Below are 15395 nucleotides of genomic sequence, written 5' to 3' on the forward strand. Positions count from 1 at the left end.
TTTCATACCATTAAGTAAATTACAGTTATCGCCATTTGTTTTTGCTTTAATTTATCTAATAATATTTTATTTATATTTTCATATATTTATTAATTTTGTTTTTTTTTTATTTCATTTTTTTATTTATTTTAATTTTATTTTAATCCTTTATTTATTACATTATTTGCTAGTTCGGTAGATATTTGGTAGCCTAAAACAAAACCGTTACAGGTTGCTTAGCATAATTTGCGTTGAGATAATTTTTTTCATTTGCTGTTGTGCAATTTGTTGTTGTAATTTTTGGTTTTGCATAATTATTTTGATTTTTGTTTTTCATTCTTTCTGTTACTGCTGCTTATTACAACTTTATGTAGTTGTTGTTTTTTTTTTTTCATTTTATTTTCTTTTAAATTGCAGATTTTGCATATTTTGTTGGTATTTTTGGTTTAATTTTTTGCCTATTTATCAGCTTAAATATTTTGACCTCTTCTTAAGGCTACCAAAGGGTATACATATACTGTGTATTGTTGTAGACAAAGTGTCACACCCTTTTTCCGCTTTTTGTGTAATTTTTATTCACCTAATTCATGCTCAATGCTTACAGAGTTTTGTAAAATTAATAGCCTTAAAAATAGTTGTTTCGTGAAATGTAAAGAAAAATCACTAATTTTAGAAACTAAAATAATTTATTTTATTTTTTGTTTTTTATTTTTTTATTTTATTACAATTTTTGATTCTTTAGTGCAGTATTTTGCCATCGGCTTACATGTCAATCTTTGTTTAGTTAATATTTGTTGCTTTAATGTTGCGCTGTCTACCTCACTTCCTTCCTTCACTCGCCCATCTCGTTCTTCTCGCACAGCACCGTCTCCTTCTCACACTTCGAGTTTCGTCAGCTCACAGCTGTTGCGCACATTTATAATCGCATTAAATGTAATTATCAGTGTCTGCTTGTAGTTGTTGTATTTCTTATTTGTTTTTGTTGTTTTCTTTTTAAGTTTTGCTGTTGTTGTCGTCCGCTACTCGTAATTACACGTAAAACATAATATTCACTTAAAACTACTATAAAAATACATAATATTAATTAGCCTAATTTTTTATCATTTATTTTACTTTACTTTAAGCTTCTTCTTCTTCCTCTTCTTTCACCTTTCATTCGTCAACGGCGCATCGCTTTTAGTTTACTTTTTCTTATTAAATTTAATTTTAATTCAATTAACACATTTAATTTGATTTAAGTTATCTGTGAGTGAACCTCGAGTTGGCAGTCAACGCCGAGCTGTTGGTTGTAGTGGCATGCTGCATGCATCGTCCTTGCTGTTGTTGTTGTTGCTGTGCATAATTTTGCCACCACTGCAATTGACTGGGCAGCAACAGTTGTTGTTGTTGTTGGCGTTCGATGCGCATAGCATGACATAATTTTGCACTTGCTTGCTGTCGTGTTGCTTCTATTTGTAGTTGTTGCTGCTTTTGCTTTTGATTTTGTTGCTGTTCTATACATTTGCTGCTCAATTTGTGCGCTGTCTGCAACATTTGATTAAAGAATGCAAATGTTGCAATGCATAATTCAACAACTCCACTCAATACACACATTGTTGTTGCTGTTAATGTTGTTGTTGTTATAGTTGCTGTAGCTGTAACGCTTGCAATTGCCATTAGCAGCATAACGACAACGGTCGGTGGTGGCAAACGTCGACTCGAGGAGGAAAAGTAGGAGCTAAAAAAGTTCGTCATGCTGGAGCCAGAAGAGAGCGTAACTATAAGGGAGAGCAGAGATAGAGAGAGAAACTATTAGATTTTATTTCTTGTTAGATTAAATTGGTTAATACTGAGTGACATATATCAAAATCTGGGTATTTAGATATATCGTAAATGCTCTGATTCTTTTAAACAATATAGTAATCTTGGACCAAAATGTATTTATTATATGGAACGAGAGAGCTTCAAGAATACTTTTCATTATTACTTCTAGAGTTTCCAAAATGTAAAAAATACATCTAGATTGCTTCAGTTCTCTGGATTTCTAAACGCTCTCTGGAAAATGTTCCTGGGATTAGTTGTTTTCAAACCCAAGAAGAAATAGTAGACTTTTCTGTCAATTTTGTAAAAAGTTCACGGATACTCATAACATCACCCCGTTCTATCTTTAAAGAATTCGAGAAATGTTTAAGGGACCAGATTATTTCTATGAATTTGGAAACTCAGAGATATATTTTTTGGAATCAGTTATATCATATGAACACTGTTAATTCAAGACCCCAGGTAATCTTGCCTGTTTTTCTGAAGACTGCTCCTTATCCTTCAGCTTACATTCCATTAAATACCTAATATTTGGCTTCTGTTGTGTACCAAGTCATTACTCTTTAAAGAAAACATTTCAGAGCCTCCGCTTCTTGGAAGCTGCTAATTAAGTCATATTCTATTATACCCTAACTGAGCACCTACAACTGATACCAAAATTAACGTTATTTGCATTTAATCCACAATCTCCCGCCGTCTACTCACCTCTCGCCGGCACCGGATCCTTTTGCGGTGTGCCCAATTCAATTTCCTTGTACTCCTGATACAAATCACCAATTTGTGCTGTGCAACGCAAAACCAGACTGCCAACACTGTAGCCACCGCTGCCAGCACTGCTGCCGACGCCACCGCCACTGCCAAAGCTGTGCACCGAGTTCATGCCGCCGTTGTAACCGCCATAACCGTGACCGCCACCACTGTGGAGCAGCGACGGATTTGCGCTGGTGAAGTGTATGCCCTGCAGCTGCAGCTTCAGGCTGATGCGTGATGCCATCAAGTTGTCAATGGTGCGTATGTACTGGGTATCCGAGGTGCCCACCTGCAATGATAAGCGCATAGAGAGTGAGAAATTGAGAGATAGAGATGTAGTGTGTGTTGATCAAGAGTTAGAATGTGGTGGGAAATATGTCTTTAATTGGTGTAATGTTGTGAAAATCGCATTTATAAGAGGAATTGAGATTACTAATAAATACTTGAGATTTTCTAACTTATGTATTGCACAAGAACTATTTAATTTTTGTGGACATAGTATAGGTAAAACGCTGAGAGTTTTCTGGAAATTTATGTGTTTTGAAGGAATATATTTAGAGCAAGAGAATTGGTTTGGATAAGGGTATGCCATTAGCGATTATTTGATTATTTTAAGAGTTGTGTATTATTCTCAAGCTAAATAATTAAATCAAAGAGCAAAAGATAGATTAGTAAGTGATGGCAGCTTAAGAATACATGAGCTCATTTTTCGTAATCAGTTGTTTATTGGAAAACAAACAATACACATTCCTCACATCATCCCTACTATTATACATCGCTCCAGAAAGTACCACCTCTAACACTGAACTGATTGACTCAAGATTCAAAAAATGTTTTTTATTATCCAATCTCCAACGAGTTGAGATACAAAAGTGACCATTTCTGAAAATTTCATTAATCTCAAAAAAATATATTTGACCATAACGAAGTTGCCACCTAGTTTAACTATAAAATAATTCAACGTAAAGACTATTTCTATTAAACTTCAGAAAAATATTTATATTTCTATCATTTCAATTCAGTTTCATTTTGGTTACAATAACTTATTACAAATACAATAAGTTTTGAAAAATAGTGGCAAGGCCAGAAATCGAAATATCACAATAAAATTTGATCACTTAATATTTCATTCGAATGATTCAACTTTATTTCACTTTTAGATGAAAATTAATGTAGATATCCGATAATCCGGAAAAGGTGGCAACTCCTCTACTACTTATAAGCCTAAAAAAATATCAATACATATTATACAGAGAATATGGAATTTATTACAGCTTTCGAATGTATGGTAAATTATATCAATTTTATTCATTTTTTTGGTCAGATGGCAAAACCAAAAGGCAAGACCTTTCGTAAAAAGGTTTCTTTGTCCAAACTGTTTACAGATATTTCCACAATATTTTCTGGAGTATATGAATATGTATATATATTTTTTTCGAAAATCAGATTGTGATCCCTTATATCATCTGTCATATGAGCTATGTGTAAATTGACCGATAAATGCTGTACATCTTTGAAATAATAGAAAGACTTACTAAATGAAGTCTTAATAATGATGTTTTCAGTAAGCCAAATTTCAAAATTCGAAGACAAATATTTCGAAAAATGGAGAAATTCTCCCATAAAACATTGTTGTTGTCCACTATCCAGCCGAGTGCCTTACAGTGTTATTAAGTAAAATATATTAAAGTAGAAACTATTTTACAATAAATAATAAAAAAAATTACACATTTTTTTTAGAAGTTCAAAAATTCTTGAATTTAATTTTAACACCAGTTCAGCTTAAGTAGATTTTCTACTGACTTTTTTTACTTTTATATGTATGTAAATTTGCTTATAAATAGTTACACGTTTTGGCAGTTGAGCAAGTGCAAAATTTCGCACCTCACACCAGACCGCAACCAGCAGTTTTTTCAGTTGAATTCACGCTTTTGAAATGTTGGCCAAATACTGCGGCTGCATGCGTAATGAGCCAAATTGGCGCTGTCGGAGACGTAGGATGCCACACTGAAAAGGGTTTTTTACACAAGCCAAAGACAGTGCAATTTATGATTAAAGGAAGAAAAAATAGATTTTTAAGGTATAGCAGCCAATTTGTTAATAATTCTAAATTATTACCCATTAAAGATAGACAGATAATTAAATATTCGAAAATTACAATATCTTTTGTTAATATTTTACACTAAAAAAAATTAATTAATTTAAGTGAATCTAAATATTTTTAGCTTTCTTAAATCCATACACTCTTCGTAGATAATATATATATTCATATATATTTACATACTTTCCTAGCAACAATCCCAACTGCTCACTCGAAGATTGCTGGAATTGTTGGTGCAGCAGAAATCTTTAGAAATGCAAGTATTTTTCTTGCAGCAAAGCAGAAAAGAATTCAAAGCGCAGCAATAATGAAATGCAGAAATTTATTGTTGCGTAAAGCAGTTAAGCGTCGCTTGTGTTTGTTTATAAAGTCTTGTGTATACACAGACACACACACAGTCACACGCACAGAGAGATGAATGAATATGTATGTAAATAAATACGAAAAGGTTAAAGCAGCGAGCTAGAACTAGAAAAATCGCAAGCAATTTAACAAATAATGTAAAAAATAGAGCGAGAGCGAAGAATGGAAAAATAAAATGTTGCCAGCGCGTAAGCAACAATACAAATGAAAATGCAACGTGGCAGCAGAAATCAGAGCGGCAAGTGAAATGGGCAACAATACTGCAGGCGGGGATTGTAAAAAGGCAGAAATCGAGAAAAATCAGAGGAAAATCTCTTTCGCGGAAGAAAGTGATGAATTGCAAGAAAGCAGCGTTGAATGAGCATTGCACGAATAACACTTATGCAACATGTTGAAAGAACATGGAAATCACAGCACTCAAGAAGTACTTATACAGAAGACGATTTGGTATAGTTTTTGAAGTGGTTTTTTTAGTTTGATGGTGGATGTTTTTCCTTGGGTCAATGATATTTGATTCAAGTATTGGTAAATTGACTCCTTGGGATATCCTTCGAGAGCATTTACTCATTTTAAAAATTATGTGAGAACTAGAATTTGTCTGAGAATAATATTAACGACCTCCGAAGCCTATATGTTTATGTTGGTACCACTCAAGAAGATGTCAATTAGACGAAACTTCCATCAAAAGTTATAATTTTTTCAGTTTTAAAATCTGAAGAAAGTACTCGAGTCTCAAATACAAGTAAATTCAACAGTACTACTCTCCAATAGCTCCATACAATAAGATGCCTGCTTTGCTGGTTTTGTTACCTTGAGTCATTTCACCGACTAGTACATTTCATGGCTGCCTCTAAATTCCACGCCGACTAACCGAATCGCTGAATGATTGCTGGTTTTACCACCGCCATTTGTAGACACAAATACAGGCTCACACACACCTTCATTCATCCGCGATTGTTGCATTTATCACAATTGTATGCCGTACAATAATCCATAACTAGATGTAACAGCGCACAACAATGGTATCAAATGCAAAGGTGCTACAGTTTTCACTTTTACAGCAATAGCAACAACAACAATAAATGTGCAATACTGCGAAAACATTGTTGAACTGCGTTGGATGAAAGTTTGATTGAGCTTATTGGAGCATGAAAATCTCATTTCAGTACAGTTTTGAACAGTTTACATACAAAAAGTGGCGAGAAATGAGGGCAACTGAGTTGGTGCTTGGTATGAGAGTCGCTGCTTTTAAGGTGAAAGTGATATAGGTTGTGAATAGGTATAGGTGGTATAGGTTGTGAAATTAGAAAAATTTTATGTATTCAACCTGAAGAAGAAAGAAATTTTCGGCATAGAAGTTTAAAGAAAAAACATTGTTTTTCGAAAAATATTACTCAAAAGTTACTCATACGCCATGGTATACTTTTGAAAGCAAAGAAACTTGCTCAGAGCTTCAGTTACTTCTACTTTGTTTATTGCGAAGAAATATATATTTTATTTTTATATTAATTCGTATAAAAATAAATTCCTTAAATGTGGCAACCCTGCGACAGTTTATATTTAACTCAAACTTTTCAAAAATTAAGAGCTTTTTACAAATATTTTATTTTGCCAATTTTCTACCTATTTTTAATTTTGAAATTTTATTCCATTAGATAATAAATAAGTGGGAACTCTTATAACAATTATTATGCAAATAAAACAGAATATGGCACTTTTTATGCAAATTTTATTCAAGTTTTACATTGAACTAGCAACATTGACGTCGGAATGGGAGCGGTTCGGTAGTGCATGGTCCACCTGCGCAAGACTGCTGGACATGCAGACTACGCATGAGGTCGCCAAGCGCTGGTCAACAACCAGCAGCTGTGCAGTGGCGAGATCCTTTTGGCCCGCTGTGGAGCGTAAAATGTCCTTTGAACTGCTTTCTCTTGTCAAGATCCATACCAGCGCGATCATTGGTGCCCTTACTGGAAATTGATCAATGGGTACCCATGCGTTGTGACTTGGGATCGTGGCAGATGCAAGTTGCCAAAGCTGCATGGAAGAAGACGAGTTGGGATCATCTAAATATTTCCTTCTCCACTGTCCAACTTTTGCCAGACTGAGGTTGAAACACCTCGGAAGGCCCATTATCGGCTAGAGAAATTCGTAACTGAATTCAAGTGTTTTAATGAACCTTAGGGGTTTTTGATCCAACGGGAGTTTATTGGTAGCACAATGGACAACGCTCAGATCTGTCTAAGTGAGATTCTCTGTATTTGCAGAGATCTGCCTATGTACTTTGTAAATAATTTCTAACGAAATTACTCAACATAGTAAACATTTAGAGCTCAAGTCTTCCAGTTTGAACTAATTGAGTTTGGAACATATAATTTGAACTACCGTGTTTTAGTAACCTAAAGTGAGAGTTTGGCCAACACCTCCTTCCAGAATATCGCTTTCAATTCTCGATATTTTAAACAAATATCGAAGGAAAATCATATGGAACTAATGCAGTAAAGATCTTGTAGCGTTTTTAGACATCCAAATTAATTGATCAATTAAAATTTTTATTGAGAAACCCTTTTTTTCCTTTTATACTGTCAGCTACTCGATAACCGATCAGCAGTTATACATTTTTGTTTTTGCTTTTAATAAGGAGTTGGTAAGTTTCATCAGCTGATTGATATTTTAGCAGCGACATCTACCGTAGATTTTTTTATCAAAAAATTCAGCCAATCGCAGCCAAAGAACGTATCGTACGTCTCAGTCGCAGATATGCATTTGATTTTCAACTCGATTAAAATCAATTAACAATTAATGTAGAATTTTATTTTGTATGGTAAATCGATCTTAATTAGCGTTTTAATCGAGCAGAGGCCGGTTAATTGATCAATTAGCTGCTGTCTAAAAACGCTATTAGCGTACACGGACATTACATCTCAAGCAAGATTATAATATGAGTGTGAGTTCAATACGACTAATAAAGTACATAAACAGTTCACTTTTCTTCCACTTCTTCAAAAATTAAAAAAATACAAGTTGACCATTTTTTAACCTCTGAACTTACCACACCTTCGATATCTCTAATTATGTTCAACAAGTGCCTAAACTTTTCAGCTTAACAACACTTAACTCACTACTCAAAATAAAACTAATACAAAAATGTACAAGAATGTGAGGAATATTTTATGGAAATTATGAAAGCAGGAAGAGCTTAAGTAAAGCAAATTTCACTACGTCAATGAACTAATGAGATCCAACGTATACACATACACATACATATATAGTTAGATGCACAATTTGCAGGTCAGTATGCTTAAATGCACTCTCGAAAACACAAACACACACACACACACATACGCAAGCGCAACTAAATATGCTAGCAGCTAAGTCAATTACTGCAGCTGGCAGCGTTCCAATAAACATATGCTATTTGTAGGAGTTATACATATACATATGCAAAACACACACATATATACTCACATATATGATATGCTGTGCAGTGGAGTACCTATGCCAATAAAATGGTTACGTATACGCAATGGTGGTCAGTCAGTTTGTACTCTGATTATATGGGACGCACACACATACATGTAAGCATAGTTAATATAATGCAAGCGATGATATATGACATGTGTTGTTGTCGTTGTTACTATAGGTGGGAGTTGTGGCAACGGTTAAATGTTGGCACCAGTTGCTCATGCACACATATGCACACACCAACAAATATTTTGCGATCATCGCTCATCGCTGTCTGCTTGCGTTACCAGCATGCATTTTTGCTTTTCAACTTACTCTAATGGACATATGTCTGCATGTGTATGCGTGTGTGTGTCTATGTTGTTTGGTTGGTTTGTGATTATGAACATTACGGTTGGAAACTTTTAACATATTGCAAGTGGCATCAACGCTTGACTTCACACAACTTAAAAGTTTATTTAGAGAGAAAGCATAATTTCGGTGCAGTCATTTGGAAAATAAAATAGTTGACGGCAGAGCGCATAAGCGTAGTGCATAGAGAGCAAAAGAATAACAAATAGAAATAAAACCAAAGAAAGCGTAAAGCAGCAACAACAACAATAATAGCTGTTTGCAACTAAATGCAGGCAGGCGGAAAGACAATTGCAAGATTACTGGTTTGTAGGTATACGGGTTTGTAATAAATAGAGGTTGCTGAGTATTTAAATAAAATCTTTTTGTAAATATTTAAATACAAGATTTCTGTTTGTAAAATGCTTGTAATTCAGAGGCTATTTTTGTGAAGTGTTTGGCTTATAAAGAATAGTACTTTCATAATTGTTGCTACAAAAATTTTAATTTTTCAAATAAAGTGCAATATTTTAAGGAGACTCAAAAAGTAATTACTTTTATAAAATATTTTTCATGAAAGTTGTTGGTTTTATAATCTCTAGAAACACATTGAGATATACGAGTATTTGCTTATATAAATTAAACTTTGTTCTGCATTTTATAAAGAGACCAGGGGTACCACTCAACATCAGCAAAATAACAAATAAGTAATTTTTTAGATTTCCTTCGGTCCATTTTGACCTACCTGTATGTTCCACAGGTTAACTTAATATGTAAGTAGCATTTCAGAATTTAGCGAGGACCTAAGCGAGCTCATTTAACCTATTAAGGGGCTATACCAGTGCGACATATACAAAAAATCGATTTTTTATTGCTTATTCGCTTGCGTTTATGCTTTCAAAAATATCGTGTGAAAGCGGTAAAGTCGTAAGACCGATTGACTTCAAACTTAAACTGAGTATTCTTGAGTGCAATGATCTTTTTGATTTGTTGAAAATTGTCAATTTGGCATTAAAGAAATATCTTCAACTTTTATACCCTTTTAGAATTTTTTTGTTTCAGACACTCATTAGGCCGGAATCATGTCAGCAGTTGAAGAACTTTTTTTTGACACCTCCGAAGATCATTATTTTTCAATATTTTTGGAAAAAAAATGTAAATATAGTTGAAAATATACCTTACTATCTACAAAAAACTTCGAAACATTCTATAGAGTACTTTCTGTGAATCACGAAAATCGCCTAATTTTCCATGGGTTACACTGGCTTCTTAAAAAATCTTAATCTGTACCCTTGCGATTATATCGATTATCGAAATTGAATTATTTAGATAGTGAGTATAATTTATTGAAAGCATTTCTGAAAGTTTGAAGCTACTCTCTTTTAATTTATAACGAAAGTGGTTTTGCTAAAGAGCTGGAAAGAGTGAAAACTGCCATGGTAATGCGCGGTGTCCCCATCGACCGATCACCGTGTCTGATATCAATGGAAGGTTAGGTTAGGTTAAGAGGATGTCAATCGAAGCACCTAGGCCATTGTGACACCACCGAGACTGGGATCCTCTTACACTATTACCCTGTGTATATCAATGGAAAAGTTGGGCAATCTGCATCAGTGAGACTTCGAATTGCTTATACTTAGTATTCTACAGATCTAACCTCCAGCGAGTTTTTCCTATTATAAGTTCTCACGAGAATATCCACTGAAAATAATTTTATAAATATATATAAATAATTTATGACGATTACTCCGTTGAGTATGACACCCAGTTTGAAGCAATAGACGAAAGTACTACGGTGTTGAGTAATAAAACCCGATTTCAAATCTAAAATGGGACTTCAAATCGGACTAACTAAATCGCAATAGATTCAACAAGCGTAATATTTGCAAAAAACCAATATGCTTCTATTGCAGTTTAGTTTCGGAACCAGCGATATTATACAAGGGAACTCTACGGGTATGCCAGTGCCATTATAAACTAACTAAAAACCATGAAATGACACAAAAGCTATAAAAATCACAAAAATTTGAACACACGATATTATATATCGAAAGGGGGAAACAAAACGGTCATATTTAACAAGGGCAGCAATCATTTCTAGTAACAATGACACTGACAAAACAACAACAACAACAACAACAATGATGATGATAACTTGCAACCTGCAACTAACTAACAACAGTCTCAGTAACGACGTGAAATAACGATGGTGACTGCAGTGAAAACAGATATAGCAACAAAAAATTAAAAAGAAAAAAAATAAAAAAAAATTAAACAAAAAAAATTAACAAAGATGAACAAAAAAGAAACGATAAATGTTGCACAAAACAAAACCGTAAAACAGGATGTGAAAGTAAAAAGCTTGAAAAGCATCCTAATGAGATGACAACCGCAAATCGAAAACGTCAGCAACACAAAACAACGTAATGTTGACGAGAGCAACATTATGTACAAGTACGAGTACGAGTTGCAACAATGTCGATATGTGTACATGTACTTGCATTTGACAGAGCAGCAGCCATTACAATTGCGGAAGGTGGCATGAGCGGAAGCCTTTAGACGATTTGCCGCCTTCAAACTACACACACATGGGCAACATACTATAATAGTGGAGTAGCGCGGTAACAATAAGAAATATAAAATAAATAGTGGAACATAAACAAAAAAAAACGGTGTGTCTTGCAACATCCTGGCGACGTCCTGCCACCCGCGAGCAGCTCAATCACACAGAGACACACACACATACATATATACACTACTGCTTGTGAACTACTTTGGCTGCTTGCTTTTGCAAGCTTTTTCAAAATGACACCGCGCACTTGTTCTTACTGTTCTTGTTGTTGTGATTGCACTTGTTGTACCATGTGACTAGTGCCACGAACGCGAAATGCTACACTACAATGAGATAAATAAAAATATATAATTTTATTTGGTAACGCAGCCAAGGCGGTAGCGCCAACTAACCTCGTTTGCAGGCAACCACAAGCAAAAACAGCAACAACAACTGCGTACGAGCGTGGTAGCAATGCAAAAGAAACTTGCAGCGAAAGCATCAATAAGCACAGCAGCGCATTGTCGATATCAACAATGAACAATGAACAGCAACAACGACAATAATAATAACAACAACAAAAAATTGCAACACTGAATGCCAAGATATATTGTGCAACAAATATAATTATACCAATACACTCACACACACACACTCCCAAGGGTACTCAAGTATATGTATGTGTATGTGCGCATGTGGTTGTTGTGTCGACAGCAATAACAAGCAACTATTAAAAATAGCAGAAAACTTGTTTGCAAGACAATAAATTGTAAACAACTTTCCGTTCCCCTTGCAATGCTGCGTGTGCCCCTCGAGTGGCATAAAAATTGCTGCGCTGGTATTATGTTCTTGTTGTTATTGCGAATCACATTGAAATTACATACATTATCTAAATGGCTGGCAAATAAAATATATTTAACTTATTTATAATGTGGCAAATGCAATAAGGCGCTTACAAATCAAATCGTTGCATATAAATTGCACACGCACGTCAACTCATGCTGGAACACTCTACACATGTGTGAGTGAAAGTGACATGTAAAAAATAGAAATGGCAGAAAAATTAGTTCATTTAAAAAAAAAATTGTGTAAAATTTAATTTAGTTTAATGCTCAGACACACTTAACTATAAAAAATCGCTTTCATTTATAACTAAAAATCATTGAGCATTATCCAAAATAAAAATTCCGTCATACCTCTTAAGCTCAGTCTAAGAAACTATAGCTCTATCAAATCTAAGTAAATACCAAATATCTTAGTTACCCCTTTCTCTCCAACTCTATAGTAAATTCTCCTTAACCTCATGAAAAATAGCTAAAGGTGAAAAGTCCGTAGCTTCTTACTTTGGACTACTGTCTGTATGTTTCAGAGTCAGTGGAAAGAGTAGTCCTACTGTTAACCAACGGCGTAACCACCATTTGGTTGTAAATCTCAGAACAACAAACAAGGTATGGAGTTTTTCCGGAAGAGGTCTTGAAATTATGGGATTCTTTGAGTAGTATAACTCCTCAATGCCTATAAGGTCAGTGGTGCAAATGATCCATATCGAACCCCAAAAGCATCTTTCATGACATGCCAAGCCTCTTGGACTATGAATTAAATACATATTTATTTTTCTTATATTGGATCGCTTGAATTATATTAGTAGAAATTAAGCATCAGAAACAATATAGGAAGCTAAAACCAGTTTTCTTCACACCTTCGACAATTTTCTACAAGGTATTATTAACCCAAACGATTACCCTCCTCCCGCCCAACCGACGCGTGGGGCGCAGTCCGCATACGAGCGGAATTTGCCGAGTCTAGAAAGGCAAGAGATTTTTAAGCGTCCTGTTCTCAAACTGCTCAGCTACAGAAAGAAACATTTCAACAGCTGAGATTTAAAAATTTATAAAAACAAAAAGTTAAAAATTTCTGAATATTATTTATTAAGAGAAGACAAAATAGTTTTTTTGATGCTAAATATTGAGTCAGATGGATCAAATGTGCTGGAATGCGAATTAAAATCATGACATATTCGGCAGAATGGTTCATTTAAATCAAAATTTGTTCTAGAAGATTTTAGAAATAATGGTCTAAACTACCTGGATGAACGCAATGGGACATTAAACTTAATATCAGACAAAAGGAATGAACTACAAACTAAACCATTCAGAAGTTTTACTAGAAAAATTATACCTAGCATTTCTCTGCGACTAGTGAGTGTGGGAAGATTTATAAGTTTTAAACGACTAGTATACGGGGGAAGATTCAATCTTGAATCCCAATGTAAGTGGCCTAAAGAAAAAAGTAAAAATTGTATTTGAACGGACTCAAGCTTATCAGAATGAGATTGATAGCTAGGATTCCATACCACAGAACCATACTCCAATATAGGCCTTACCAATGTTGTAAAAAGAATTTTAGTAATATACGGATCACTAAATTCTTTAGACCAACGTTTAACAAAGCTAAGAGCACCTTTAGCTTTTAAGACAATTGAATTTACATGAGAATTAAAATTTAGTTTAGGGTCCATATTAACTCTTAAATCAACAAAGCTAAAAACTTGCTATAAACTGAAGTTATTTATTACATAGGGGGAAAGATCAACAGTTCTACGGGAAAAGCACATCGTTTTACATTTTTTAAGATTCAGTGGCATATCATTTGTGACACCAAGTAACTAAATTATTTAAATCCGATTGCAACTCGGTCCTTTCGTTAAGAGAAGTATATGATTTAAAAAGTTTTACATCATCCGCATATAATAAAATTTCTGAAAACTTAATTACTGAAGGTATATCATTGATGAACAACAAGAACAGAATCGGGCCGAGATGACTACCCTGTGGAACCCCTGAAGTTACACTAATTGAATCGGATAATGTATTATTAAATAAAACTTGTTGTTTTCTGTTAGTAAGATAGGAGGATACCCATTCAAGAAGTCTTGGTTGAAAACCAAGAAGATTCAGTTTTTGCAAAAGAATTGAGTGGTTTACTCTATCGAATGCTTTACTAAAGTCTGTATATATAACATCAGTATTCTTATTATCCCTAAAACCCATTGACACATGGTTTACAAATTCAAGCAAGTTAGTTACTGTAGATTTCCCTTTACAAAATCCATGCTTAGAGAATGAAATTAAAGGAGAGATTAAGAAAGTTATTTGGTCAGTGACAATAGCTTCAAAAAGTTTGGGTATAGCTGACATTTTAGCTATCCCCCTATAGTTCTCAACAGATGATCTAACTCCACTTTTATGCAAAGGTAATATAAAAGAGTTTCTCCACATTGACGGAAAAATACCTTGTTTAAGAGATAGGTTAAAAAGCTTAGTTAGGGGAAAAAAATATATTTTGCGAAATTTTTAAGAAAGCTTGAGGGAATCATATCAGGGCCATATTTAAACGAATTTTTTAACGTAACTAAATAATTTAAGACATCTGTTTCAGAAATAATTGGTGTATTAATTACAGTACTCGGACATAACACTTGATGATATGGCACATTCATATGGTACTTTGAACAATAATTGGATTTGAAGAATTCTGCAAACATATTAGAAATAATATAATTGTCACATGACATTGTTGATTTATATTTCATCACGGACGGAAAATTTGAAATCCTGCGTTTGGAGTTAACGAAACCATAAAACAATTTCGGATTACGAATAATATTATTTTTTACTTTGATTATGTAGTTTTTATAACATTTTTTGTTAAGTTCCTCAAACTGACGACGCAATTTAGAATATTTTAAATAGTCAACAAGAGCTCCAGTTCCATTAAAACAATATTCTGGCCACATTGAGTCTGATGTTAATACTGATCAAGGAAGATAAAATATACCACTACAATCCTTAAGAATGAACAAGAAGAATTTTTGTGTCTGCAGTTATGATCGTAGGATCGAGAAAACTGATCTCATCTTGAGCGAGTTTATCAAGAAGATATCAAAACGTATACTAAAAGTACAGTTTGCGGAGAATGAGAATAGCACGAAATTCGTTAAAGAATATAAAAGTAATTTAATAACTACGGTAGATGTCGCTGCTAAAAATTGCAATC

General features: G+C 34.0%; 1 protein-coding gene across 1 annotated transcript in view; it reads right to left on the reverse strand.

Moving 5' to 3' along the window:
* Window positions 1-353: 353 nt before the first annotated feature.
* The window catches only part of LOC105209117 (uncharacterized), a 112355-nt gene continuing 97313 nt past the window's right edge, over window positions 354-15395 (reverse strand). Inside the window, exons 6-7 of the mRNA XM_054232556.1 lie at window positions 2485-2818; window positions 354-1736 (exon numbers count right to left, since the gene is read on the reverse strand). Of these exons, the coding sequence (XP_054088531.1) occupies window positions 1219-1736; window positions 2485-2818 (852 nt within the window). The 3' untranslated portion in view covers window positions 354-1218. The remainder of the gene's footprint in view (window positions 1737-2484; window positions 2819-15395) is intronic.

The sequence above is a fragment of the Zeugodacus cucurbitae genome, chromosome 2 (assembly GCF_028554725.1).
Source record: "Zeugodacus cucurbitae isolate PBARC_wt_2022May chromosome 2, idZeuCucr1.2, whole genome shotgun sequence".
Taxonomy (NCBI): domain Eukaryota; kingdom Metazoa; phylum Arthropoda; class Insecta; order Diptera; family Tephritidae; genus Zeugodacus; species Zeugodacus cucurbitae.